At 34.4% G+C, this 26,497-nt stretch overlaps 3 protein-coding genes across 3 annotated transcripts in view; 2 read left to right on the forward strand and 1 right to left on the reverse strand.

The window, feature by feature from the left end:
- Window positions 1-568, reverse strand: part of fgd6 (FYVE, RhoGEF and PH domain containing 6) — a 32,336-nt gene extending 31,768 nt beyond the window's left edge. Inside the window, exon 1 of the mRNA XM_073837809.1 lies at window positions 356-568. Within this exon, the coding sequence (XP_073693910.1) occupies window positions 356-365 (10 nt within the window). The 5' untranslated portion in view covers window positions 366-568. The remainder of the gene's footprint in view (window positions 1-355) is intronic.
- Window positions 569-5,257: 4,689 nt separating this feature from the next.
- vezt (vezatin, adherens junctions transmembrane protein) lies at window positions 5,258-25,772 on the forward strand. Its single transcript, XM_073838146.1, has 10 exons — window positions 5,258-5,391; window positions 7,443-7,580; window positions 11,632-11,721; window positions 14,361-14,545; window positions 14,627-14,908; window positions 20,541-20,678; window positions 20,778-20,925; window positions 21,338-21,666; window positions 22,317-22,510; window positions 25,296-25,772. The coding sequence occupies exons 1-10, from the start codon at window positions 5,341-5,343 to the stop codon at window positions 25,517-25,519; spliced, it is 1,779 nt and encodes a 592-aa protein (XP_073694247.1). The 5' UTR covers window positions 5,258-5,340; the 3' UTR covers window positions 25,520-25,772.
- A 668-nt stretch (window positions 25,773-26,440) lies between these two features.
- Window positions 26,441-26,497, forward strand: part of metap2a (methionyl aminopeptidase 2a) — a 13,468-nt gene continuing 13,411 nt past the window's right edge. The window contains exon 1 of the mRNA XM_073837810.1: window positions 26,441-26,453. Coding sequence (XP_073693911.1) covers window positions 26,441-26,453 — 13 coding nt within the window. The remainder of the gene's footprint in view (window positions 26,454-26,497) is intronic.

Genomic DNA, 26,497 nt, shown 5'->3' on the forward strand with positions numbered 1-26,497 from the left:
CTGGATATGACTGTAAATTGACTATCCCTTCAGGTTTCAGCTTCGTGCCCTGAAAACATATCAAAATAAAACCACAACATCGTTCCTTACCTTCTTCATCCAAGAATGTGTTATCCTTGTTTTAAGCAGTTCGTCCCGTTAGCACAATATTAGCCTCTCTAACAGAGAATAGGAAAACTGAAGCTGCTAACGTTACTTCAATAAAGTTCCACCGGTTGCAACACATGGAAACATTCTAACGAAACCGTTAAATATCGCAACATCTCTCACCATGAAACCCCTGCGTTTCTGACTTCCCCGCTTAGAATGCTTGTTCAACACAAGTAGCTGATGTTTATTCATCCAGGAAACTAACCTGTACTCATGATCCCCAAACGACTCACTTTACTCCATGAATGAGCTGCATTCAGCACAGTTCCTTCAGATTCAGTTCTTTTCTTCTAGCAGGAGCCATTGCAAGTCCTAAAAGGAGAGACAACTCGATATCTTCAAAAGATTTTCCAAAGTCTTTGTATTTCTAATTAGGTGGAATGTGTTCCATGCTTGCCATGGTTTTTGCCACTGCTTTTGTAAAGCTGGAACGGCGAAGTCCAGCCAAAGAGTTCAATAAAACTCCTACTATTCGACGCTAGAGGCGCTCTCACTTGTTGAAAAACCTCGCTAGCGTTGGGAAGTCCGATGCCTTCAGTGAATCGATTCGCTTAAATCAATCTTTTGAACAAACTGATTCAGTTATTTCTTTCTTCATCTATGAAGGAAAAGTAAATGTGTCTGATTAGTGTTTATGTCTCGTAAATGATGGTTTCTTCGAAACGTGATATGTGAATAAACATTTTTTCGACTCCCCAATTGTCCACATTATAATACTGGACTCCCACTGTCCACATTATAGTTACACAACCACAACTATTACCACTATATACCACAGATATTATATAATTTTAGTAACGTGTCCACTTTATTCACAGTATCTCTTTAGCAGCTAATATCTATTTTCAAAATAAACCGATTTCAGGGCAGAGTTCAGTCCTGCGCGAGTCGGTATGACAGATTCTGTGAAAGGAATCGATTCCAATGAACGATTCGTTTTCGAATAGAACATTACTACAAACAAACAAACAAAAAACAAAAACAGAAATAAATTCATCATTATTCCTCATTTGGACACGAGAAAATAGTGAGTTATATATTTATTACATCCCACAGTAAAATATATAGCAATATTTTTTAAGTAAAAAGTGTATAATATAGTGTTCATTTAATTTCAACAGGTTTCTTTACATCTTTTTTTCAGTCATTAAAACCGTATACATACATACACACATACATACATATATATATATATATGTGTGTGTGTGTGTGTGTGTGTGTGTGTGTGTGTGTGTGTGTGTGTGTGAAATTAATCTCTCTCTCTCTCTCTCTCTCTCTGTGAATAAATCTAATAATCCTACAATATAAAGTTGTTTGCTGGGCTACAGTATTTATAATCAGTCTAATATCTGATTGTACAACAGGTCAGTAGTTATTTTTAAACAACTTTTTATTGAAAAACATTTAAACTGACAAACGTGTAACAATAAAAACAATTTACAAATAAAATACAAAGCTCACATCGACAGTATAAAAACAATTTAAATAAAAACAAATAAATGGCCACAATACATCAAACTGTTGTTATATAATCTTACAAATAATAATAAAATCTATGTAAATAAATAAATGGTAATTAGAGTGGCTAAACCACTACATTTTGTCTAAAAATAATAATTTAAGACGAACTAGAGGTACAATTTTATGTTTTGCATCATGTTCTACAATATAATACTCAATAAAAAGGACTATATGTGACCCCCGACAATAAAAAGTAGTCTTAAGTAGCACGGGTATATTTGTAACAATAGCCAAAAATACACTGTATGGGATAAAAATTATCCATTTTTCTTTTATGCCAAAATATCATCAGGATATTAAGTAAAGATCATGTTCCATGAATATATTTTGTACATTTCCTACCATAAACATATCAAAACTTAATTTTAATTGCTAAGAACTTCATTTGGACAACTTCAAAGGCAATTTTTTCAATATTTAGATTTTTTTGCACCCTCAGATTCCTGATTTTCAAATGATCTTGTCATATTCTAACAAACCATCGACGGAAAGCTTATTTATTCAGCTTTCAGATGATAAATAAATCTCAATTTCAAAATGACCCCTGGTTTTGTGGTCCAGGGTCACATACTATATTAACTTTCATACTGTCCACAGAAATCAAAAGCAACAACCCAGTAGATGTCGATATGCACAAGTTTTGCAAACCGTCGTCAAATAACAGAAGAAGAAGAGCTATGCACCATGGGAGTTGTAGTTCAAGTCATGGCGTGTCTCTGCGCATTCAGCAGAAGCTGTACAGATCCCTCCTGTAATTCATATCGACTACCATCCCAGCATGCGCAACTGATAGACACATATGGCGGAGAGCTATGACTGAGGATTTTGATGAAGAAGTTGTTTTCGAGGTGAGTTCTTGATTCAGACACTTGCGTCTACGCGGGCACACAACAGCTGCCCAAATATCTGTGATAGATGTGCAGTTAGCAGCCTGCACTTAGCACATACAACACTCCTCCCTGTGCACCTCTACAATGACTTATAGCTGCTTATTAAGCACTCTGGATTCAATACAAACACATACCGCTATGAAAAGTAGGTTAGCTTTGTTTTCATGTTAGAAAACATAAATCCTGTATGAACATGGTCAGAGACTGTGCTTCAAAACATAGTAAGCTGAGCTCACTAACATTAACATTAACGTACCTAGACAGGTTTTCTGGGAAAACAGGCGCGTCAAGCACTATCAAAAATGTTGACTAGGTAGACAGCTCACTAGATTTTAAGACACTGATGACTAAGAAATGTTATCTTAATTTGTAGTTCCTTAGGTTTTAGATTTATAAATGCTGTCTGGGTTGTCCAAAATACTGTCTAGGCAGGCATCCCACTAGGTTTGAGATTAAAATGCCCTAAAAATGCTATACTATGATGTTTGAGAATGCTAAATGACCCAAATACAGTCTAGGGAGGCACCTGAATAGGTTTTGAGACACTGCCTTTGAGTGGTAAATGTAGACAGTTTCTGTTTGTCTGTCGCTGGTCTGTTTTATTTTATTCTCTATAAATTGAATTAAGAGCTTTGTGTATTAAAGCATGTGTGGTTTTGATCTGACTTTATGAGGCAATATTGGGGATGTCACATCAACATCCTGCTGATGCTGAATCACTAGGCAAACCACGCTGTCGCCTGTCATATACATTGATCTACATTACATGTTTATTCATTTATTATGTTTGCAGCAGTGAGTGTAATAAATGACTGTAGAGCAAATAGTCATAAGGAATATTTTTCGGGTAAGACTTTAACAATTAACTACTTAATAGTTGATTCCAGCCAATGCTAAATAAATAAATAGCTTGACAGCTTTGAAAGATTTTATTAAAAAGCAGCTGTAGATGACTGATACAGATTTTTAATATATATTAAACACACACACACACACACACACACACACACAAAGAAAACTTGTTACCCACTATATTCACTCAAAATTTAGGGATTAAAAAAATATTTTTAATTTTTCATGTTTGTCTAGTTTTATATTTGTGTCAGGGTTGGACTGAGAAATTCTGGAAATAGCAAAAAAATAAATTATTTAAAATTATACTGGGCAGAAAAAGTCACATAAATGATTAAATGGATCTAATAATATATGTATATATACACTACCAGTCAAACGTTTTTGAACTGTAAGATTTTTAATTTTTAAAGAAGTCTCTTCTGCTCACCAAGCCTGCATTTACTTGACCTAAAGTACAGCAAAAACAGTAACATTTTGAAATATTGTTGCTATTTAAAGTAATTGTTTTCTATTTGAATATATTTAAAATATATAATTTATTCCTGTGATTTCAAAGTTGAATTTTTAGCATCATTACTCCAGTCACATGATCATTTAGAAATCATTCTAGTATTCTGATTTGCTGCTCAAAAAACATTTATTATTATTAATATTATGTTGAAAACAGCTGAGTAAAATTTTTACAGGTTTCTTTGATGAATAGAGTGTAAAAAAAAACTGCATTTATCTGAAATAGAAATCTTTTGTAACATTATAAATATTTTTTTTTATCATTTTTTTATAATTCATTTATTTATAATTAACCCCTAAATAAAAGTTTTTTATTTCAGATAAATGCTGATCTTTGGATCTTTCTATTCATCAAAGAATCCTGAAAAAAATGTACTTGACTGTTTTAAATATTGATAATATTAATAATAATAATAAATGTTTCTTGAACAGCAAATCAGCATATTAGAATGATTTCTGATGGATCTTGTGACACTGAAGTCTTTAATTTAGCTTTGATCACAGGAATAAATGACATTTTAAAATATGTTATTTAAATAGTAAAAATATTTTAAAATGTTACTGTTTTTGCTGTACTTTAGATCAAATAAATGCAGGCTTGGTGAGCAGATAAGACTTCTTCAATTAAAAAAAAAAAAACATTTCTTCAAAAAACTAAAAAATCTTACTGTTCAACATTTTTTGACTGGTAGTATATTATCCATCACTGACTGTATTTATTAGTTAGCTCACAACAAGTTTTAATATTCATTGCATGTGGCTGAAATGAATACATTTTTATGATATTTCAAAATTTATTTCATTCATTCGAAGTCCTGGAAATAGCAGAAAATAAATCATTAAAATGAAATTGGGCAGATTTTTTGTTGTTGTTTGTTTGTTTGTTTTTTTAATTATTATTTTAAGAAAAAATCACATTGAAACACATGGAAAACACATGGAAATCCACTGGTCAGAAATGATGGAAATCCTGTCTCTACATTTGGTCACATGTTGGCATATGTTGTGCTGGTCAGATTTCAGACATGCTTTTACAATGCTCTATATTGCCACATACAATCCAGACTTCAAAACAAAAACAGTCAGATTCAGATTGCTCTCATTTGGTGACCTAAAAATCAGGTCTTTTGCCGCAGGCCGGTTTAGCTGCTCTCTCACATCAATAAACACACATCAACCGATTCCTCTCACTGCAAATGAGCTTTAGAGCAAAAAGATCCAAAGTTCGCGACGGGTGGCAGGCTATACCTCGACTCGTAGGATTTGTTCGAAATAAGACTATGAGAATTCTAAACCTCTTTAGCAACTCAAATCCAGTGGCAATGGTAAAGAGTCGAAATGAGCCTGTGATTCTGGATCTCTGCTTGGAAATTGGAACCTTTAAGAGTGTCGGATCTACTTCCTCTGTTGAGCAATGGTGCGTTTGAGAAGATCCAAGAAGATCCAAGTGAGGAACACGCGAGAGGTAAGAGAGGAATAAAGCAGAAAAGGATGTTGTTTGTGGTGTTTCTCCTCAGAGGGAGAGAGAGAGCACAGCCCTTTAACTTCCTGAGAGAGATATCTGAATTATAACCCCTCTTTCTTATGCTCTCCTCCCTTCCTCTCCATATTACTTTCACTCATTTTGTTCATCAAATTATATTTGTTCCATGTGTGTTTTTTTTTTGCTCCATTAAAAGAATGCCTGCTGTTTTGGATGACAAACATGAATTGAAAACCTATGTCGAAATGTGTTAACATTCATGTAGGTCAATGACTTGACAAACAGTAAAAAACTAACAAAAATATGTATATACTGTATTCTGTAACTTGTATTACAGATGTTCTGTGATGAACCTATTTATTATGCTATATTATATTATGTGCTCTGAAAGGAACACTCCACTTTTTTTGGAAATAGGCTCATTCTCCAACTCCCCCCAAGTTAATATGTTGAGTTTTACCGTTTTAAAATCCATTCAGCCGTTCTCCTGTTCTGGCGATATCACTTTTAGCATAGCTTAGCATAGATCATTGAATCCTATTAGACCAATAGCATCGCGTTCAAAAATGACTGAGTTTCGGTATTTGTCCTATTTAAAACTTGACTCTTCTGCAGTTATATCGTGTACTAAGACCGGCGGAAGACCGTGATATTACTGTGCCTGCTTCGGCCATGTTACGGCAGCAAACTTCCTTGACTATTATGCCGGAATGGGAGTGTAGTTCCTAATCTTATCGGCCTAGAAAATCTCAGCTTTACATTTTCCGTCGGTCTTAGTACACGTTATAACTGCAGAAGGAGAATTAGCCTATATCCAAAAAAAGTGGAGTGTTCCTTGAAGTTCCTATAGATAGATAGATACAGTTGAGGTCAAAAGTTTACATCCCCCTTTTAGAATCTGCAAAATATTAATTATTTCACCAAAATAAGAGGCATCATACTAAATGCATGTTATTGTTAATTTAGTACTGACCTAAATATGATATTTCACATAAAATGTTTACATATAGTCAACAAGAGAAAATAATAGTTGAATTTATAAAAATGACTGTTCAAAAATTTACTTACACTTGATTCTTAATACTGTGTTCTTACCTGAATGATCCACAGCTGTGCTTTCTTGTTGTTGTTTAGTGATAGTTGTTCATGAATCTCTTGTTGGTCCTGAACAGTTAAACTGCCTGCTGTTCTTCAGAAAAATCTCTCAGGGTCCACAAATTCTTTGGTTTTACAGAATTTTTGTGTATTTGAACCCTTTCCAACATTGACTGTATGGTCTTGAGATCCATCTTTAACACTGAGGACAACTGAGATACTCATATGCAACTAATACAGAAGGTTCAAACACTCACTGATGCTTTAGAAGGAAAAAACATGCATCAAGAGCTGGGGGTGAAAACTTTTGAAGTGAGTACATGTTTCTTATTTTGCCTAAATATCACTTTTTTTCATTTAGTACTGCCCTTCACAGTCTACAGAAGATAGTTACATGTTTCCCAGAAGACAAAATAAGTTAAATTTACCCTGATCTTCAAATTCCAAAGGTTTTCACCCTCAGTGTCAAAAGATGGATCTCAAAATCATACAGTCATTGTTGAAAAGGTTTCAAATACACAAAAAATGCTGGAAAACCAAAGAATTTGTGGGACCTAAAGGATTTTTCTGAAGAACAGCAGGCAACTGTTCAGGACAAACAAGGGACTCATGAACAACTATCACTAAACAAAAAAAAACAGCTGTGGATCATTTAGGTAACAACATTAAGAAGTATTTTCTCTTGTGGACTATATGTAAACATCTTTTAAGTTAAATATTTTATCCAGGTCAGTACTAAATAAACAATAACATGCCGTTTGTATGATCCCTCTTATTTTGGTAAAATAATTAACATTTTGCAGGTTTTTTTTTTTAAAGGAGCATGTAAAACTGTATAATATTCCATAAAAATAATTTTTCCTTTTCGTCACTCTTGAACATCCTCATTTGTCATTGGCCAATGTTTATTTAAAATCGTGTCTCTTTCGCCCCTCCAGAACTCTCCGCTGTTCCAGTACTTGCAGGATCTAGGACACACAGATTTTGAGGCATGTTCTCCCGTTTCTCAAGAGGAGGAGCCAAGCGCTGGTGGAGAGGAGGCACAGTTTCCCCAGGATATCCTCCATTCTCACAGAGTGAGTGTCAGCATTTACCTTTCCAATACTCTAACAGTACATAAAGTAACTACAGTGTCTAAAGACCTTTGCCTGTTTGATGAAAGTACTTAATCTTTGGAAAAAACTAAACATTTTTGTAAACTTGAGCCGTGTTGCTTGAATGCACAGAAGCGGATTAAATGCTAATCTCAGTACTGTTTTGTAACCAGCAGCTTTTGAAACACATTGAAAGGTCAAATTAGAATCAGACAGATACAATACTAAATATTCTGTGCTTTAAGGAGAACCAAACAGAACAAAAATGTACATATAATTTACTTATCCCCTTGTCATCCAAGATGTTTATGTCTTTCTTTCTTCAGTCGTAACGAAATTATGTTTCTTGAGGAAAACATTTCAGGATTTCTCTCCATATAGTGGACTTCTGTGGTGCCCTCGAGTTTGAATTTCCAAAATGCAGTTTAAATGCAGTTTCAAAGGGCTCTAAACAATCCCAGTTGAGGAAGACGGGTCTTATCTAGCAAAACGATCAGTCTTTTTCTAAAAACAAATGACAATTTATATACAATTTAACCTCAAATGCTCGGCTTGTATTCCAGTTCAGGACAGTTAGGGTAGGTTGAAAAACTCCCATCTCATTTTCTCCTCCAACTTCAAAATCGTCCTACATCATTGCAGAAGTACTGAGCCAGTGTTTACAAAGTGAACATGCACAGAAGATCAAACGCCCTTTACAAAAAAAGGTAAAACAGCGATGTAGGGAGATTTTGAAGTTAGAGGAGAAAATGAGATGGGTTTTTTTTCGACCTACCCTAACTTTATTGAACCAGAATACACATTTGAGGTTAAAAAGTATATAAATTGTAATTTTATTTTAGAAAATAACTGGTTGTTTCACTGGATAAGACCCTTCTTCCTTGGCTGGGATCGTTTAGAGCCATTTGAAGCTGCATTTAAACTGCATTTTGGAAGGCACCACAGAAGTCCACTATATGGAGAGAAATCTTGAAATGTTTTCCTCAAAAAACATACTTTCTTTACGACTGAAGAAAGAAAGACATGAACATCTTGGATGACAACAGGGGAGTAAACTATCTGTAAATTTTTGTACTGGAAGTGAACTTATTCTTTACTTATATATTTATATACCGACATTTTTGAAAGCTATATGACCTTATGTCCCATGAAACACTAAAGAAGAAGATTAGCAGAATGTTCATCCTGCTCTTTTAACATTTAATGAATGGATAGGGACTTGGGTTCCAAAGTGCCAAAATTTAAATTTTTATGCATTGAATTTTAGGTTAGGTCACCTAAAAACGAAAATTCTGTCATTGAATTATTCATCCTCATGTTGTTCCAAACCTGTAAGACTTTAGTTTATCTTCAGAACACAAATTAAGTTATTTTTGATAAAATGCGAGAGCTTTCTGACCCTGCATAGACAGCAACTCAACTGACACGTTCAAGGCCCAGAAAGGTAGTAAGGAAATCGTTAAAATCGTTCATGTCACATCACTGGTTCAGGCTTAATTTTCTGAAGCTATGAGAAAACATAAATAACTACTTTATTCCACAATTTCTTCTCTTTTGTGTTAGAGCATGCATGTACTCTCATGACTGACATGGAAGAGAAGAAATTGTTGAACAAAGTTGTTTGAAGTCATTTAATTTGAAGAAACTGGATATCAAAAATATTTTTTATACCTTAAAATTACATTTTTTTTTTAACCTTAAATTAGTTTTTATTGTAAATGTAAAACACACTTCTTATCTCAATTAAAAAAATGAACTTTACACTCTTAAAAATAAAGGTGCTTCACGATGCCATTGAAGAACCTTTTCTTGTCTAAATGGTTCCATAAAGAACCTTAAACATCTGAAGAACTTTTCTGTTTCACAAAAGGTTCTTTGTGGCGAAAAAAGGTTCTTCAGATTATAAAAAGATAAGAAAGAGATGGTTCTTTAAAGAACCTTTGACTGAATGGTTCTTTGTGAAACCAAAAATGGTTCTTCTATGGCATCGCTGTGAAGAACCTTTTAAAGCACCTTTATTTTTAAGAGTGTACTTAGCATGTGCTGAAAAAGTATAATTTCTCCAAATTATTTGTAATTGAGGTGGAAAAAAAAGTGTTACAATTGGCTCCTGTTACAATAGTCACCAGTGTGAAACTGTGAAGGCCAGTTTCATGGTCACCTCAGGAACGGGAAGTGATGAATGACTGAAGAATTGTTCAGTCTTGTTTGAGAATGGGCTGTAATTCCACTCGGTGTGTAAATAGAGCTCATTCCTTTGGCAGAACAAAATATTTTGTTTGTGTGTGCATGTCCACGCTTTATTTTAGAATTTATTTGGAACGTTTCCACTGAGAACATCATTATTGTCTTTAGTTTACACAGTTCAGGCTGTCCCTGTTTGTGTTCCCAGTCTGACACACACACACACACACACACACACACACACACACACACTTTCTATTCTGTAGTTGTCTGACACAAACTCAAAGCGTCTAGAATGTGAGTCCTACAGCAACGGAATACTAAAGACACGAAGAAAGAAAAGAAGACAAAACGGCCAGAACCTCCTCAGTGTGTGAGCCTGGATGCACATTATACTTTTCTAAAACTACAGTCACTTTCTTTCCGATTTACTATGCTTGTTCTGACATTTTAAGATGTCAAATCTGAAATTTAAATGTTTTTTAAAAGTTTGGTCTTCTCTGTGTCTTTGTTTCTGGGGATGTTTAGTATGTAGGCTAGAATGATAAAAAACCACAGACATGTGGTTTGTGTGATCATGACCCAGACAGGAATCAATAATTGGTCTGCGGACTGTTGTAAGCCATAATAAACATACCAGCATCCCATACTTTTAATAAAGCTGTACATGAAAGATGATGCTCTCCAAGGCTGCATCTATTGGTTCAGAAATACAGTAAAAACAATAATATTGTGAAATATGAATTGTTAGGATATTAAGTAAAGATCATGTTCCACTTAGATATTTTGTAAATTTCCTGTCGTGAATATATCAAAACTTAATTTTTGATTAGTAATATGCATTGCTAAGAACTTCATTTGGACAAATTTAAAGGTGATTTTCTTAACATTTCAATTTTTTTTCAATTTCAGATTTTCAAATAGTTGTATATCAGCCAAATATTGTCCTATCCTAACAAACCATGCATCAATGGAAAGCTATTTATTCAGCTTATTTATATCACAATTTCAATAAATTTACCCTTATGACTGGTTTTGTGGTCCAGGGTCACATATTTTAAATTTCAGCAGTCATTACTCCAGTCTTAAGTGTCACATGATCCTTCAGAAATCATAATAATATCCTGATTTGCTGCTCAAGAATAAATGTTTACAACGAATAACGAAGAATAAATGTTTCTTATGATTCTTTAATAAATAGAAAGTTCAAAAGCTGCATATGTTTGAAATAGAAATCTTTCTATATGGTACTAAGATTATACTATATTAAAATCAATGCGGTAAACTAGTTCAAAAGTAAGCTAAAAGTAATCAAAAAGTAATCTAAAATGTGTTATATAATTGTACGTTACTAATAACAAATTTTGTCATGTTATTTGGTATCAGACTAACTAACATAATCAGTAACGGACAACCTTTCGTTAGTAATCCACATTAGTAATCTGCTATTTTAAATACCTCATAAGATAGATTTAGTTCAGCTTTTTCCTCAGTTGATATATGGGATGTTTGAAACATATTGGCGTCTTGACAATGATGAACCATGATGTTATTGCTTGTCTAGCTAGTTTCAGGTTGTTTTTTTGGGACGAAATCAGTTTTTTGTGCAAGATAAGTTTGATGTAATATGTAGGCATATTCACAACTTTTTCTCCCATCCATCCAGCGAATTTAGAAATTGTCATTTTCTCTTAGGTCATTGAAATATGATGGTTTGTGTTCAAATATTAACACTTTATTCGCTATTCACTTACTTGATTTGCTATGATGAGCGATATAATGAACTATGTCGATTTTCCTCAGAAATCTAGTGTGCTTTAGCCATTTATTTGTGTATGTTGTTTTGCAGAAGGGTGGTGTTTGGAGGCTGGTTGATGCTCTGCGCGGTCTGAATCCTCTGCATCGAGACAGCACCACCCGCTGGCAGGAGCAGCAGCTGGTGAGAATGAAGCTCAACATATAGCTAGATTTCAGTCATGTAGAAAATATGCATAATGACATAAATATTTGTGACCCTGGACCACAAAACCAGTCAGAAGTAGCATGGGTATATTTGTAGCAATAGCCATATACATTGTGTTTTCTTTTATGCCAAAATCATTCGGATTTTAAGAAAAGATCATGTTCCATGAAGATATTTCCTACCATAAATATATTGGTATATTGGTACCATAAATATATTTGGTATCTCAGCCAAATTTTGTCCTATCCTAACAAACCATACATCAATGGAAAGCTTATTTATTCAGCACCTAAACACCTAAAATGCATATTTTACAGTCACTGATATGCACAATACTCAATTTTTTAACTTGTATTAATCGTAAACACAGTCTGTTTTCATATATCATAAAATCATCTTGCGTTAAGTTGGTTAACAAAATCATTTGGAAAGGGTAATCCTTTCTTTTTGAATATGTGAAAATGAACTATTTGCTGTTGTACAAAAGTAATTGTATCTAAATCTATTTTAATGAACTATTTTAGTAGATGTTTTTGTGAATGTTAAAATAATACATGAAAAGGATCTTAACAGATGTGTATAGAATTAAATATAAACCTATTAATTCTAACTTTTTTCAATTTTTTTTATATATATACACTACCAGTCAAAAGTTTTTGAACAGTAAGATTTTTAAAGTTTTTTTTTTTTTTTTTTTTTTTTCTTTTGCTCACCAAGCCTGCATTTATTTGATCCAAACTACAGCAAAATTGTACCCTGGAAAAATCCAGACCCTAATCTATTAAGATTAAGGGTCTGGGATCGAGCAATGAAAACTGCCTAACTCGAGGGGCGACACAAAGCATGCATTTGAAACTCTAACTGCACGCAATTGGATAACGCCACGACCAATCACAACAATACACGCTTAGCTACCAGCAGAGCTAAATGATGTTTCATTAACAAAGTTCGGGAGAAGCGCGTCAGATGCTTAGCGTAAACATCACAAGTCAATCAGCGCCATAGGTTTAAATACAGCTGATTCACCTCAATTCACTCGATGGTTTATCAGTAAACCTCCACCACCCCATCTCATCACTCCGAGTTCTCGCTACTCCTATTGGGGGGTAACGTACTCTGGGTTCGGGCCACTCCCGAGCTCGGAGCCCTTCACCGGACAGCACGCCAAACATGCACTACTATTCTCCGGCTAATTATATGTAAGCGTGAACTGATAGATTAAACTCTTGCCGTATCCAGTCGGCAAAACAGCAAAAACGTCCTTCTTGCAGAGGAACGATTCGAGTTTTCGGTTTTCTGTTCCTCTTTTATATGGAAAGCCAAGTCTAACTCGTTCATTGTAGCGGCCAAAGCCGTTTCAAACAACTTGTTGTTCATGTGTAGCGACAGCGATCTTTCAAAGTTTACTATATGATTCGGACGTCGCAGTGCTGTCATCATCAGCTTAGCTCGCCTCTGGCCCGCCTACATCAGATACACCGATTTGATTGGTTCCCACAATTGCTTACGTATTGCAGTAACCTGCATCATTGCTCGATGCCAGAGTGTCTTGCAGAGACAATTCAAATTGTGCTCTCGCGAGACCTCTGGATTTCCAGGGTAGCAAAATTGATAATTCTGAAATATTTTTATCTTTTTAAAATAAAAATTTCTATTTGAATATTTTAAAATCAGTTTTTTTCCCTGTGATTTCAAAACTGAATTTTTTGCATCGTTACTACAGTCACATGATCCTTCAGAAATCATTCTAATATTCTGATTTGCTGCTCAGAAAGCATTTATTATATTATGTTGAAAACAGCTGAGCATATTTTTTTCAGGTTTGTTTGATTTAATAAAAAGTTCAGAAGAATAGCATTTATCTGAAATAGAAGTCTTTTGTCGTTATCATCACTTTTGATCAATTTAAAGCATCCTTGCTAAATAAAAGTATTCATTTCTATAATTTTGTTCCCCCCAAAATTATACTGACTCCAAGCTTTTGAATGATATAGTGTATAATGTTACAAAAGCTTCTTATTTTAGATAAATGCTGGTCTTTGGATCTTTCTATTCATCAAAGAATCCTGAAAAAATATACTCAACTGTTTTAAATATTGATAATAATAATAAAAATGTTTCTTGAACAGCAAATCGGCATATTAATATGGTTTCTGAAGCATCATGTGACACTGAAGACTGGAGTAATGATGTTGAAAATGTAGCTTTGATCACAGGAATAAATTACATTTTAAAATGTATTCAAATAGAAAGCATAGAAATAGAAAAATACACATTTTATTGTCTGTTTCTTTTTTATTTAAATGATTTTTAAATTTAAATGACAAATAAAGTTAAAGCTGGTTTCTATATAAAGTGAGTTTTGCTAAAAGTAATTTATTTTTTAGTTTCACGTACCTTTTTTCAAATAACATAATTGATTCCATCTCCATAGGGTTTGCTTAATCTAACTATTTCAAAATCAATTTGACAAAACTGAGACTCAGAGCCCAAGACCTTGTTGTGCATTACAGTACAGAAACCCATTATTGCTGCAAGGCAGTCGGCTCATCCGATAATTACATTGATTTGCTGCCGCAGAAAGATTGTGTTCAACTGTGTTTGTTTTCCCGCAGGATGCTGCCTTCCGCCAGTACTCTCTGCGCTGTCTGTTATCTCAGGATGTGCTGTTGCAAGAGGATGTTGAACTGATCGAGCTCTTGGATCCAAGTGTGCTCTCTCTGGGCTCCACTGATACCGTCTGCCCCAGTGCCAGAACTGCTGTCTCCGCGCCACGCTACCTCTCGCCACCCTCTATATGGTACACAACCACATCAATACCAACAAAAACACTTTTAACACTATCAGGTTTATATGTAACTGGTGTGTTTTTGTGTTACAGGGATGTGTCTGTTTTGGTCGGGCTGCTAGCTGTCCTACTCGGCGTGTGCTTTTCGTACCCTGACCACGAGCAGGCTCTGTGGCTGTGTGTTATCCTGGTGTGTGTTACATGTGCGTATCGTGGTCGGTCTTTGTGGCGTAAGGCAGTACTACAGCGCCGCGTCCAGTCTCTGGCCATCCAGCTGGAGGGTTTGGTGAACAACAGCCGAGCGCTGACCAGTCTTTCTCGCAAATCATTGCGACTCATACAGGAGACAGAAGTCATCTCACGAGGATTCACACTGTAAGTATCATCAAACACACTCACAGATCCCAACCACTTTAGTCACATCTTATTTTATGTTTGTTCATGTAATGTTATGTATGGAAGCTTATTTGTGACCCTGGACCACAAATCCTGTCGTAAGTAGCACAGGTATATTTGTAGAAACAGCCAACAATACATTGTAGAGGTCAAAATTATAGATTTTTCTTTTATACTAAAAATCATTAGGATATTAAAGGAGTAGTTCACTTTCAGAACAAAAATTTACAGATAATGTACTCACCCCCTTGTTATCCAAGATGTTCATGTCTTTCTTCAGTCGTAAAGAAATGGTGTTTTTTGAGGAAAACATTTCAGGATTTTTCTCCATATAATGGACTTCTATGGTGCCCCCGAGTTTAAATGCAGTTTAAATGCAGCTTCAAAGGGCTCTAAATGGTCAGCCGAGTATGAAGGGTCTTATCTAGCAAAACGATCGGTTATTTTCTAAAAACATTTACAACTTAGAAACTTTTTAATCTCAAACGCTTGTATTGCAGAGCTAGACAAGACGAGTATTCAAGGTTACTATTACTATTTTTACTTTACTGTTTGCTAGATAAGACCCCTCTTTCCTCGGCTGTGATCATTTAGAGCCCTTTGAAGCTGCATTTTGGTAGTTCAAACTCTGGGGCACCATAGAAGTCCATTATATAGAGAGAAATCCTGAAATGTTTTCCTCAAAAAACATTATTCCCTTACGACCTTTTACATATAGGTTTCAGATGATGTATAAATCTCAATTTTAAAAATAATTACCCTTATGACTGGTTTTGTGGTCCAGGGTCACATTTTAGAAATAAAAATATAAAAGAGTTAGAATTCTGACCTTTTATTCTCACAACTGTGAGTTTAGATCTTAAAATTCAGACTCTTTTTCTCAGAATTGCTAGTTTGTCTTGCATTTGCAAGTTATAAACTCATAATCAGTGTTGGGAAAGTTACTTTTAAAAGTAATGCATTACAATAATGAGTTACTCCCTTATAAAAGTAACTAATTATGTTACTTAGTTACTTTTTATGGAAAGTAATGCGTTACATTACTTATGTGTTACTTTTTAAATCTGGGCAGGGCCTCGTTTGTTCTCGTTTGTTATATAAAATTTCTCAAACCAAAAGCCTCAGGCTTAGAGAAAAGTAAATTCATGTCTGTACAGCAGACCACAGAAGAAAAATGTCAACTCTTCAGCAAAAAAAGAAAAAAGAAAAACAAATGTTAGATTATCTAGAGTACTTTTTGTTTATTAGTATAGATGAATTGGATCATCGAAGGTCGGCAGCAACAGACATCATTTAATAAAATGGGATTCAATACATAAAGGATATTTGTATTATTTAACATTTAATTATTGCAGGTTTGCGTTTATTTTCACTGTTTTTATTAATTTTAAGGAATACTGTATCTGTTTTTTTAGTAGCTCAGATATTTTCTTGTCAATTAAAAAGTAATGCATTACTAGTTACTTGGAAAAAGTAATATTATTACATGCATTACTTGTAATGCGTTACTCCCAACACTGCTCATAATTACTAGCTTACATCTTAAAATTCAAAAAATTATAAGTTTAAATCTCGCAGTTTTTACTTTTTTCTAAGTTTAGTTTACATTTTTTTAAGAGCTTGACTATTGTTCCCCTGAATTGTTAAGACACCTGACTGCACCCACATTTCAAAGTTCTAGAAGATGTAAACATGCAGTTACTTTCCATTGCAAGATATCAACTCAAAATTGTCAGGAAAAAGTTAGAATTGTGAGAATAAAACTCAGAATTGGAGAGTAAAAAGTTGAAAGTGGAGAGTGAAAATAAGCTTCCATAGTTATGGAATTTGGCTAGTTGCAGTGCTTTCATGTGGGATTTGAGATTTTGTTTTGTGCATGAAAATCAGTCTATCAGTTTTGTAATATTTTTGCAAATGGGTTTTGTAGTTGTTTAAAGCTGAAGTGTGTGATTTCTGTGCTACTGAGTAAATCTTTTCTAACCGGTTTCCTAAACACCTCCATTTATGGTCATTCAAACCAGCAGAGCAAAATGCTGGTTAACGTCACCTTATGGCATATTTATAGTTCACTTTAGAGTCTGGACATTATTTTGGAATAGGAGAAAGTTTTAATGTCAAAATTACACACTTCATCTTTAAATTTTAGGATTTTTTATACTGTAGTTCTGATTGGAATGATATGTGGATTATTTGACTTAATTGCTGCATTTTTTTAATTAATTAATTAATTTATTATTATTTCTTGAGAAGCAGTTTCATTTTGTTTAACTCATAGTTTAGAATGTTCCTCATTTTGAGTGGAAATATGAGCTTAAATCACTTTTAATTTTCAGTATTTAGAATTTTAGACATTTTTAGCTGTTGTTAAACTGCAGAACTACTGATATATAATATGTGACCCTGGACCACAAAACCAGTCATAAGATTAAATTTTACAAAATTGAGATGTATACATCATATGAAAGCTCAGTAAATAAGCTTTCCATGGATGTATGGTTTGTTAGGATAGGACAATATTTGGCCGAGATACATCTATTTGAAAATCTGGAATCTGAGGGGGCAAAAAATTCAAAATACTGAGAAAATCACCTTTAAAGTATAGTCCAAATTAAGTTCTTAACAATGCATATAACTAATCAAAAATTACATTTTGATATATTTACAGTAGAATTTTACCAAAAATCTTCATGGAACATGATCTTTACATAATTTCCTAATGATTTTTGGCATAAAAGAAAAATCAATAATTTTGACCCATACAAAGTATTTTTGGCTATTGCTACAAATATACCCCAGCGACTTAAGACTGGTTTTGTGGTCCAGGGTCACATATATACTTATATATATATATATATCTCATTATTTTTTTTATTTTTATTTTTTTTAAGAAAAATAAGCATAATGCTTGTGAGTTACTGTCATGGCTCATGTCCTCTATATGAATGTACAGATTGTACAGATTAATTAGACCAATAACCAGTATTTTAACCGATATATACAGTCAAGACCGAAATTATTCATACCCCTGGCAAATTCTGACTTAAGTTACTTTTATTCAACCAGCAAGTTTTTTTGACCGGAAATGACGCAGGCTTTTCACAAAAGATAATAAGACGATGTACAAGAGGCATCATTGTGGAAAAAAAATATTTCTCAGCTTTTATTTACATTTGAACAAAAAGTGGCATGTCCAAAATTATTCATACCCTTTGCAAACTGTCACAGTCTATGGGAAAATCCAAAGTTCTATACCATTCCAAATAGTCCAAGCTGTTCTAAAGCATCCTAATTCACCTGATTCATTGGGAACAGCTGTTTTAATCAACTCAACAGGTGAAAAACAGAAGCTCTCTGCTGTTGGTTTGTGGACAGTCATGGCTAAGGAGCTCACTGAGGACCTGCTGCTGCGCATTGTGGCTGCTCACAAGTCAGGAAAGTGCTATAAGACCATATCTAAATGTTTTGAAGTTCCAGTGGCTACAGTGCAAATTATTATTAAAAAATACAAGACGTTCCGCACTGTGAAAAATCTCAGAGGACGTGGTCGGAAGCCAAAAGTGACACCTGTGCTGGCCAGGAGGATAGTGAGAGAGGTCAAAAACAATCCAAGGATCACCACCAAGGTCATCCTGATGAATCTGGGCTCTGCTGGTGGCAACATCTCAAGGAAGACAGTCCAACGGACACTGCACACCGCTGGGTTCCACGGACGCAGACCAAGGAGGACACCACTTCTCCAGATAAGGTACACAAATGCCCGCTTGGCCTTTGCAAATGCTCATTTGGACAAAGAAGACTACTTCTGGTCTTCTGTTTTATGGTCAGATGAAACAAAAATTGAATTGTTTGGCCACAATGATGTAGCCTTCATTTGGCGTAAAAAAGGAGAAGCATTCAACCCTAAGAACACCATCCCCACTGTCAAACATGGTGGCAGGAACCTAATGTTTTAGGCGTATTTTTCAGCCGGTGGACCAGGGAACCTAATCACAGTAAACAGCACTATGAAAAAGGAGCAATACATCAAAATTCTCAACAACAACATCAGGCAGTCTGCAGAGAAACTTGGCCTTGGGCACCAGTGGACATTTCAGCACAACAACCACCCAAAACACACAGCAAAAGTGGTGAAGAAAGGGTTAGCAGACAAAAACATTAACGTTTTGCAGTGGCCCAGCCAGAGTCCTGACTCAAATCCAATTGAGAATCTGTGGAGGGAGCTAAAGATCAGGGTGATGGCAAGGAGACCCTCCAACCTGAAAGAGTTGGAGCTCATCGCTAAAGATGAATGGGCAAAAATACCAGTGGAGACATGCAAAAAGCTGGTCAGCAATTATAGGAAGTGTTTGATTGCTGTAATAGCCAATAAAAGCTTTTCTATTGATTATTGAGAAGGGTATGAATAATTTTGGACATGCCACTTTTTGTTTAAATGTAAATAAAAGATGAGTAATATTTTTTTCTCGTCTTATCTTCTGGAAGACGTCTGTGTCATTTCTAATCAAAAAAAAAAAAAAAAAAAACTTGCTGGTTGAATAAATGTAACTTTAAGTCAGAATTTGCCAGATATATAAATAATTTCATGCTTGACTGTATGTCTGGTGTAAAAATTTAAATGAATATCAAAATTAAGAACAGACGCTCTGGCAAAAACATTCTTTTAAATGCTTTTACATTATTTTAATTGGCAAACGGTTTTAAAAATGAGCAATACCGATAACCATAAAATGCCTAATATTGGCGCCAATATTCGGTCAGCCCCTAGTGTGTTTAAATATAGATTTAATAATTCAGTTTTACATGTATGAGGTTTGTGTGGACTGTGTAGTCTGTGGTGTGCAATTTGTCTTTCACTAGATACAGTAAGTGTAATTATTATTAGAAATATACTCTACCATTCAAATGTTTAGGGTCAGTGAGATTTATTACTTTAAAGAAATTAATACTTTTACCCAGCAAGGATGCATTAAATTCATAACTATTAAAGATTTTTACAGTGTTACAAAAAAAATCTTTTTCAAATAAATGCTGTTCTAAATCTTGTGACTCGGACCACAAAACTAGTCTTATGTATCACGGGTATATGTATATGGGTATATTTCAAAAATCAAATCAGGGTATTAAGTAAAGATCATGTTCCATGAATATATTTTGTACATTTCCTACCATAAATATATCAACTTTATTTTTGATGCATTTCTAAGAACCTAATTTGGACAACTTTAAAGGCGATTTTCTCAATATTTAGATTTTTTGCACCCTCAGATTCCAGGTTTTCGAATAGTTGTATCTCAGCCAGATATATCCTATCCTAACAAATCATGCATCAATGGAAAGCTTATTTATTCAGCTTACAGAATTTCAATTTACCCATATGACTGATTTTGTCGTCTAGGGTCACATATAATCATGGAGTAATGATGCTAAACAAATCTTACTGACCCAAACTTTTGAACTGTAGTGTATTAGTTTGTCATTATTTGTGTTCTATGTGTTACATAGTGTTAGTCTGGTAGCATTATATGTGTTGTATGTGATGTGTGTCTGCCCTGATGGTTCTCGGACGTCTGCACAGTTGGATCACGTTTCACTTGTCAAGTTTACTCGACAGGGTGAGTGGCGCCTGTCCCTTTAACAGGGCGGGGCAGCTTCGCAGCCAGCAGCTGATTGGTCTACGGAAGGCGGCCTATCAGAGTCTTCGCTGCGCGTTCCGAGCCTCACGCCTCGCCACATGCGTCATGCTCAAGTCATATCCTGAACTAACAGCACTTCAGTTGTGATTAACTGCTTTTACAATATGATTTCTAAATGTTTAATTCACTTGGTCAAGTCCTTGACTGTGTTTTACATTTCCACTGAACTCGGAGATTGACAATGTCACCAACTACGTGTCCACCGTGCCAATCAGAGAGCTTGGTCTCGGTTTGGGGGTGGAGCATCTTTCTGACGAGCAGGCGCAAGAACTGACCAATGATTACAGTCTGCCTGCACTCAAGGTATAGAAACTCACACTGTTAAATGGACGATATAGCTGAACTTCTTGATATTTTGCTTGTTATTAGTAGTTGCATTAACAACATTTTTAAAGGAGAAGTTCACTTCCAGAACAAAAATGTACAGATAGTTTACTCACCCCCTTGTCATTCAAGACTGCATTTTGGAAGTTCAAACTCGCGGGCACCATAGAAGTCCACTATATGGAGAAAAATCTTAAAATGTTTGCCTCAAAAAACATAATTTCTTTACGACTGAAGAAAGAAAGACATGAACTTCTTTGATGACAAGGGGGTGAGTAAATTCTCTGTAAATTTTTGTTCTGAAAGTAAACTTCTTTAAATATTCAATATATTGCCCGGCCCTATTGTTGACAAACGCACAATATTTTCTTCAATCAACATTGTTTCGCAGATGTTGTTCCAGTTGTGGGTCGGACAGAGCTCTGAGTTTTTTCGGCGGTTAGCTCTGCTGCTGTCTCCGGGGAGGGAGGAGCTAGACACCAGGCCCAGCCCCCTTACATACAGCAGCGTCCCGTTGATTACTGACTCTCTCTATCGCACCTTGGCTGCTTGCCTTGGTGATCTTCAACGCAGCTATGATTTCCATCGCTACTTTGAGACGCATCACCAGTCGCTGCCTACGGAAAGAAATGGACGCGCTCAACAGAAGTGTAGAGAGCTCAATTCTCTGCACACGTCTGTCCGCAGTTTGCAGCTTCACCTGAAAACACTCCTAAATGAGTATGTACTTCTTAGTGTTTGTTGTTATTTTTTATTTCTTCTATACACAAGTTTTTGAACGGTAAGATTTTTAATGATTTTTAAAGCCTGTATTTATTTGATTTTTACAATTTAAAATAACTGGTTTCCTATTTGAATATGTTTTAAAATGTAATTTATTCATGTGATTTCAAAGCTGAATTTTAAGCATCATTACTCCAGTCTTTAGTGTCACATGATCCTTCAGAAATCATTCTAATATGCTGATTTGCTGTTCAGGTTTTTTTTTTTATTATCAATATTTAAAATGGTTAAGTACCTTTTTTTGTCAGGATACTTTGATGAATAGAAATATACTTAGATCAGCATTTATCTGACATAAAAAGCTTTTGTAATATTATACACTATACCATTCAAAAGCTAACATTTATAATGTTAAAAAAGATTTATGTTTCAGATAAATGCTGTTTAAACTTTCTACTCATCACTTTACCCAAAAAAGTAAAAAAAATAAAATAATATTCATAAATTAAATAAATAATAATAAAATTAAAAGTTTGAAAAAAAGACATGGTGCACAAACTATCCCAGTTATGCTGCATTTTCTACAAGCTGATGAACCTAAAGTTGTAGTTGTTTTAAAAGTTTAGGGGTTTTGTTTTTTCTTATAGGGTCATAATTCTGGAGGATGATCTGGAAAAGTTAATGGTTGCTAAAGAGACGGAGGAGATGACGTGTGCGGGATATCAGGAGCTAAAGGAGCGCCTCCAGCTGCTGCAGCCACACATGCAGGCCAGCACCTGCTGCTGGGACGACACACTCGCGCAGGTCGACCGCATGCTACGCCGAGTCACCAACTGCCCAGGTCAGAGGTCATCCTCTCAACCAATCATAGTGCACTTCTTTGGAATTTGAATGAATCACTGTTTTGTTTCATTTATGTGCTAATCTTTTTTTTTTTATTGTGTTTTAGAGTATTTTATTAAATATTTAATTTGAGTTTAGTTATAATTTACAGTGGTGGCCAAAATTATTAGAACACTAGTATTTTTAAAAGCTAAAAAAATGGTTTTAAGTCAGTTATTTCTATCTTTGGCTGTAGTGTGTCAGTAGGAAATATCAGTTTACATTTCCGAAGATTCATTTTGCCAATAATTGTAATAATCCAGTAAGATTTTTGTTTGCACAAGGAGTCCACACAGAGATCTCATCTAATCATCATCCAGTCTGTCTGGAATGATATGAAGAAATTGAACAAACTAAGACAGACCAAATCAAGAACTGTGGCAACATCTTTAAGATGCTTCAAGAAACCTACCTGCAAAGCTACCTGAAAATCTATGCTCAAGTGCACCATAGGGCAAAAGCTGCTTTAAACCCAAAGTATGGTCACACCAAATATTGATTTAATTTAGTAAATTGAAGTTAATTAATGAAGGTGTGCCTATAAAGTGCCTATAACTTTTAACATTACTGTAGCTTTGCAGGTAGGATTCTTGAAGCATCTTGAAGTCGTTGCCACAGTTCTTCTGGATTTAGTCTGTCTCTGTTTGTTCTGTTCTTCATGTCATTCCAGACAGACTGGATGAGGATGAGATCAGGTCTCTGTGTGGAGCACTGGCTGTTGTCAGACTCCTTGTGCAAACTGGATTATTACAATTAATGGCAAAATTAGGATTTTGGAAATGTGAACTGATATTTCCTACTGACACACTATAGCAAAAGACAGAAATAACTGGCTTAAAATCATTTTTTAGCTGGTAAAAATACTAGTGTTCTAATAATTTGGCCACCACTGTAGGAATGTCCTGAGAAATGACAAATTAAATTTGAGACATTTCAAATTATGTAAAATTAAAAAAAAAATCATGATTTATAGGGTACAGTCAGGCTAAATGTGTCTCTTACAGTAGTAGTTTACCCAAATATATATTTTTTAAACACATTATGTACTCACCGAAATTAGAAACAATTGTTACTAATAATAAATTAATACTTTTATTAAGCAGGGATCCATTAAATTGATTAAGTGACAGTACCGACATTTATAGTGCTGTATAAGACTTCTATTTCAAATAAATGCTGTTGTTTTGAGCTTGCTATTCATCAGTGAACCTAAAAAAAAAGTTATGGTTTCCACAAAAATATTAAGCAGTCTTGTTAACTGTTTTCAAATAGTTGAGCAGCAAATCAACACATTGCAATTACTTCTGAAGGATCATGTGACACTGAAGACTGGAGTAATGTCTGCTGAAAATTCAGCTTTGCATCACAGAAATAAATTACATTTTAAAATATATTCAAATACAAAAGAAGTCTTTTAAATTGTGATCATATTTCTTAATATTGCTGATTTACTGTATTTTTGATCAAATAAATGCAACCGCCTTCCAGAAACATTACAAATCTCCATTATTAGTAGCGTAGTTTAACTTTAATTTATAAAAAGTTAAAACTTTTTTTATTGTAGTTTGAATATTCTTGACAGTGTCACAAATCCTAGTTCCATAAATGAGTAAATAATAACCATAAGACAATATAAAGCATATTGTTAGTACGATTTTGTATAGTCAGCCAGTAATTATCAGTCATGCAGTTCTTATAAAAAAAATATATATACATATTTCACTGCAGAAACAATTGACCTGTAAGAACCAAGAACTGACCAATCAAAAGCAATTATTGCATAGAGCACACAGCAGTATGCCCATATAAGTATCTATGAGCTCTCTAAATGACGTCCTCACCATATAATAGTGTGCGTCAGCCTTTGTGTGTTTCTGTGGTAACACTGTGTGTCTTGGGATATTTTTAGAGTTCCTTATGCGACTGATTTCCCTCCCTTGAGTTATTTTGGGGAGCTTTAGGGAAGTAGGAGGGTAAAAAAGGACGGACGGAGAGAGAGAGAGATGTGATGGGTGACGTCCTCTACAGAAGTAGGCCACAATGCACATGTAGGTAAAGTCAATGGTTGTGTGATAGCTAGCGTCATATGATGACCCTCTTCAGGGCTGGAGGTTTGAATGTAGGAAGGTCAAAGTTCAGCTATGCAGTTGTTTGATGTATTTTTGCACGTCTGCATATTGGCGCCAAACAACAGCAGCTATTTTTAGTGAATAACTTCATCACTTGGCGTGAGATCCAGCAATGCATTTCTGCGGCCTTCGCAGTTTGGCAGGTAAAAAAAAAACAGGATATGTAAATATGACTCCAAATATTAATATAACCTGATATTGGCTATTTATTTTGTTTTAGTTAATATTTTATCCTGAGTATCTGATATGCATTTGTTATATTTTATGGCTAAGTTTTAAACCTGTGATACTTTTTTTTCTCCCCCTAATAAACAGTAACAAAGTTTTCTGTAGCAGATTTCAAAAGTATTATTTTTTCAGTATTTTATACTATGCATTATAATGTTCTGATGCTTAAATTCACACTATCACACTATTATTATTATTTTTTTTAAATCAAAATAAGTAGATGTATACTGTTGTCGTTTGTCAGTGTTTTTGGCCATATTAATAACAATGACATTCAATTTCCATCTATTTTAGTCGGTAAAATCTAGATATTAAATTGGTCCTGTGTCATTTGTCGAAAGGAGACACACATTAGCAGGATGCTGTGTATTTTTGTGTGTTCCACAGAGAGTTCAGATCAGCCAGAGGAAAAGGCTGACCCAGATCCCCCTCCTCCTGCCCCCATTACACACATACAGGACAGAGACCCCATCCCTGAGGAACAGGTACTATGTCTGTCTTTGTGTACTTTCAGGCATGAGGGAAGTGTTAGCATCTGTATTATTAGCGGTGTGTTACGACCCCTGCCTCAAGGGGAAGCAACAAATGGAGACACATACAACCATAACTGAACTCAACGGAAAAAGACTTTATTAATCAAACATTAGTTCCAACATTTTGAAACAAATAAAACAATGTTTCTGTATGTGTCAGTTCATCAGTGCGTACATCCTAAATGTTTTCCTCAAAAAACATAATTTCACTACAACTGAAGAAAGAAAGACATGAACATTTTGAATGACAAGGGGGTGAGTACATTATCTGTACATTTTTGTTCTGGAAGTGAATTAATCCTTTAAGACATGCTTCATTATTACTGCTTTAACAAATTATTATTGATCAATGACATGATGTTTATTTTAACTATAAATCTAGTAATTAATAAAAAAAAAAAATATATATATATATATATATATATATATATTATATATATATATATATATATATATATAATAATAATGGACAAAAAGACTAATAAGAATTTTAATTAAGTATTTTGGGGTGTTTTATTTTTGTACATCATAATAATATTGTTTATTAATATTTGAAAAAAAAAGTTGTGGTACAACCAACATGTAGAAAACTTACAATTATATATTATTGTATAAAATAACCAATATAAACCCTCATGATTATGTGTTAAAGTCAGTTTCTTAAAATATGAAATAGTTTGATCTTTTTTATAATAAGGCGACATTAGTTCAGGTGGTGCAACCCCCCCCCCCCCCCCCCCAAAAAAAACATGGATTAATCAATTTAGGATAAAAAAACAAACAAACAAAAAAATAATAATAATTAAAAAAAAAAAAAGTTCTTAAAAACAATCAAAAGCTACCTGAAAAAAACTGCCTTAAAACATTTCTATTTAAAAAATGGTAAGAATATTGATTAGGAAATATACACTGGCATAAATTTAAGGTGAATGGATTTTTTTTATTTCACATAAAATAGATTTATTTAATTACTTTATTGTTGTAAGTATAGTGCTTGATATGGTCAGTATCAGTATTTTTTTTCTCTTTACCCATCTTTTTGTTCCTGTAAGCGTG

This window comes from Garra rufa, chromosome 4 (genome assembly GCF_049309525.1).
Source record: "Garra rufa chromosome 4, GarRuf1.0, whole genome shotgun sequence".
In the NCBI taxonomy this organism is placed as follows: domain Eukaryota; kingdom Metazoa; phylum Chordata; class Actinopteri; order Cypriniformes; family Cyprinidae; genus Garra; species Garra rufa.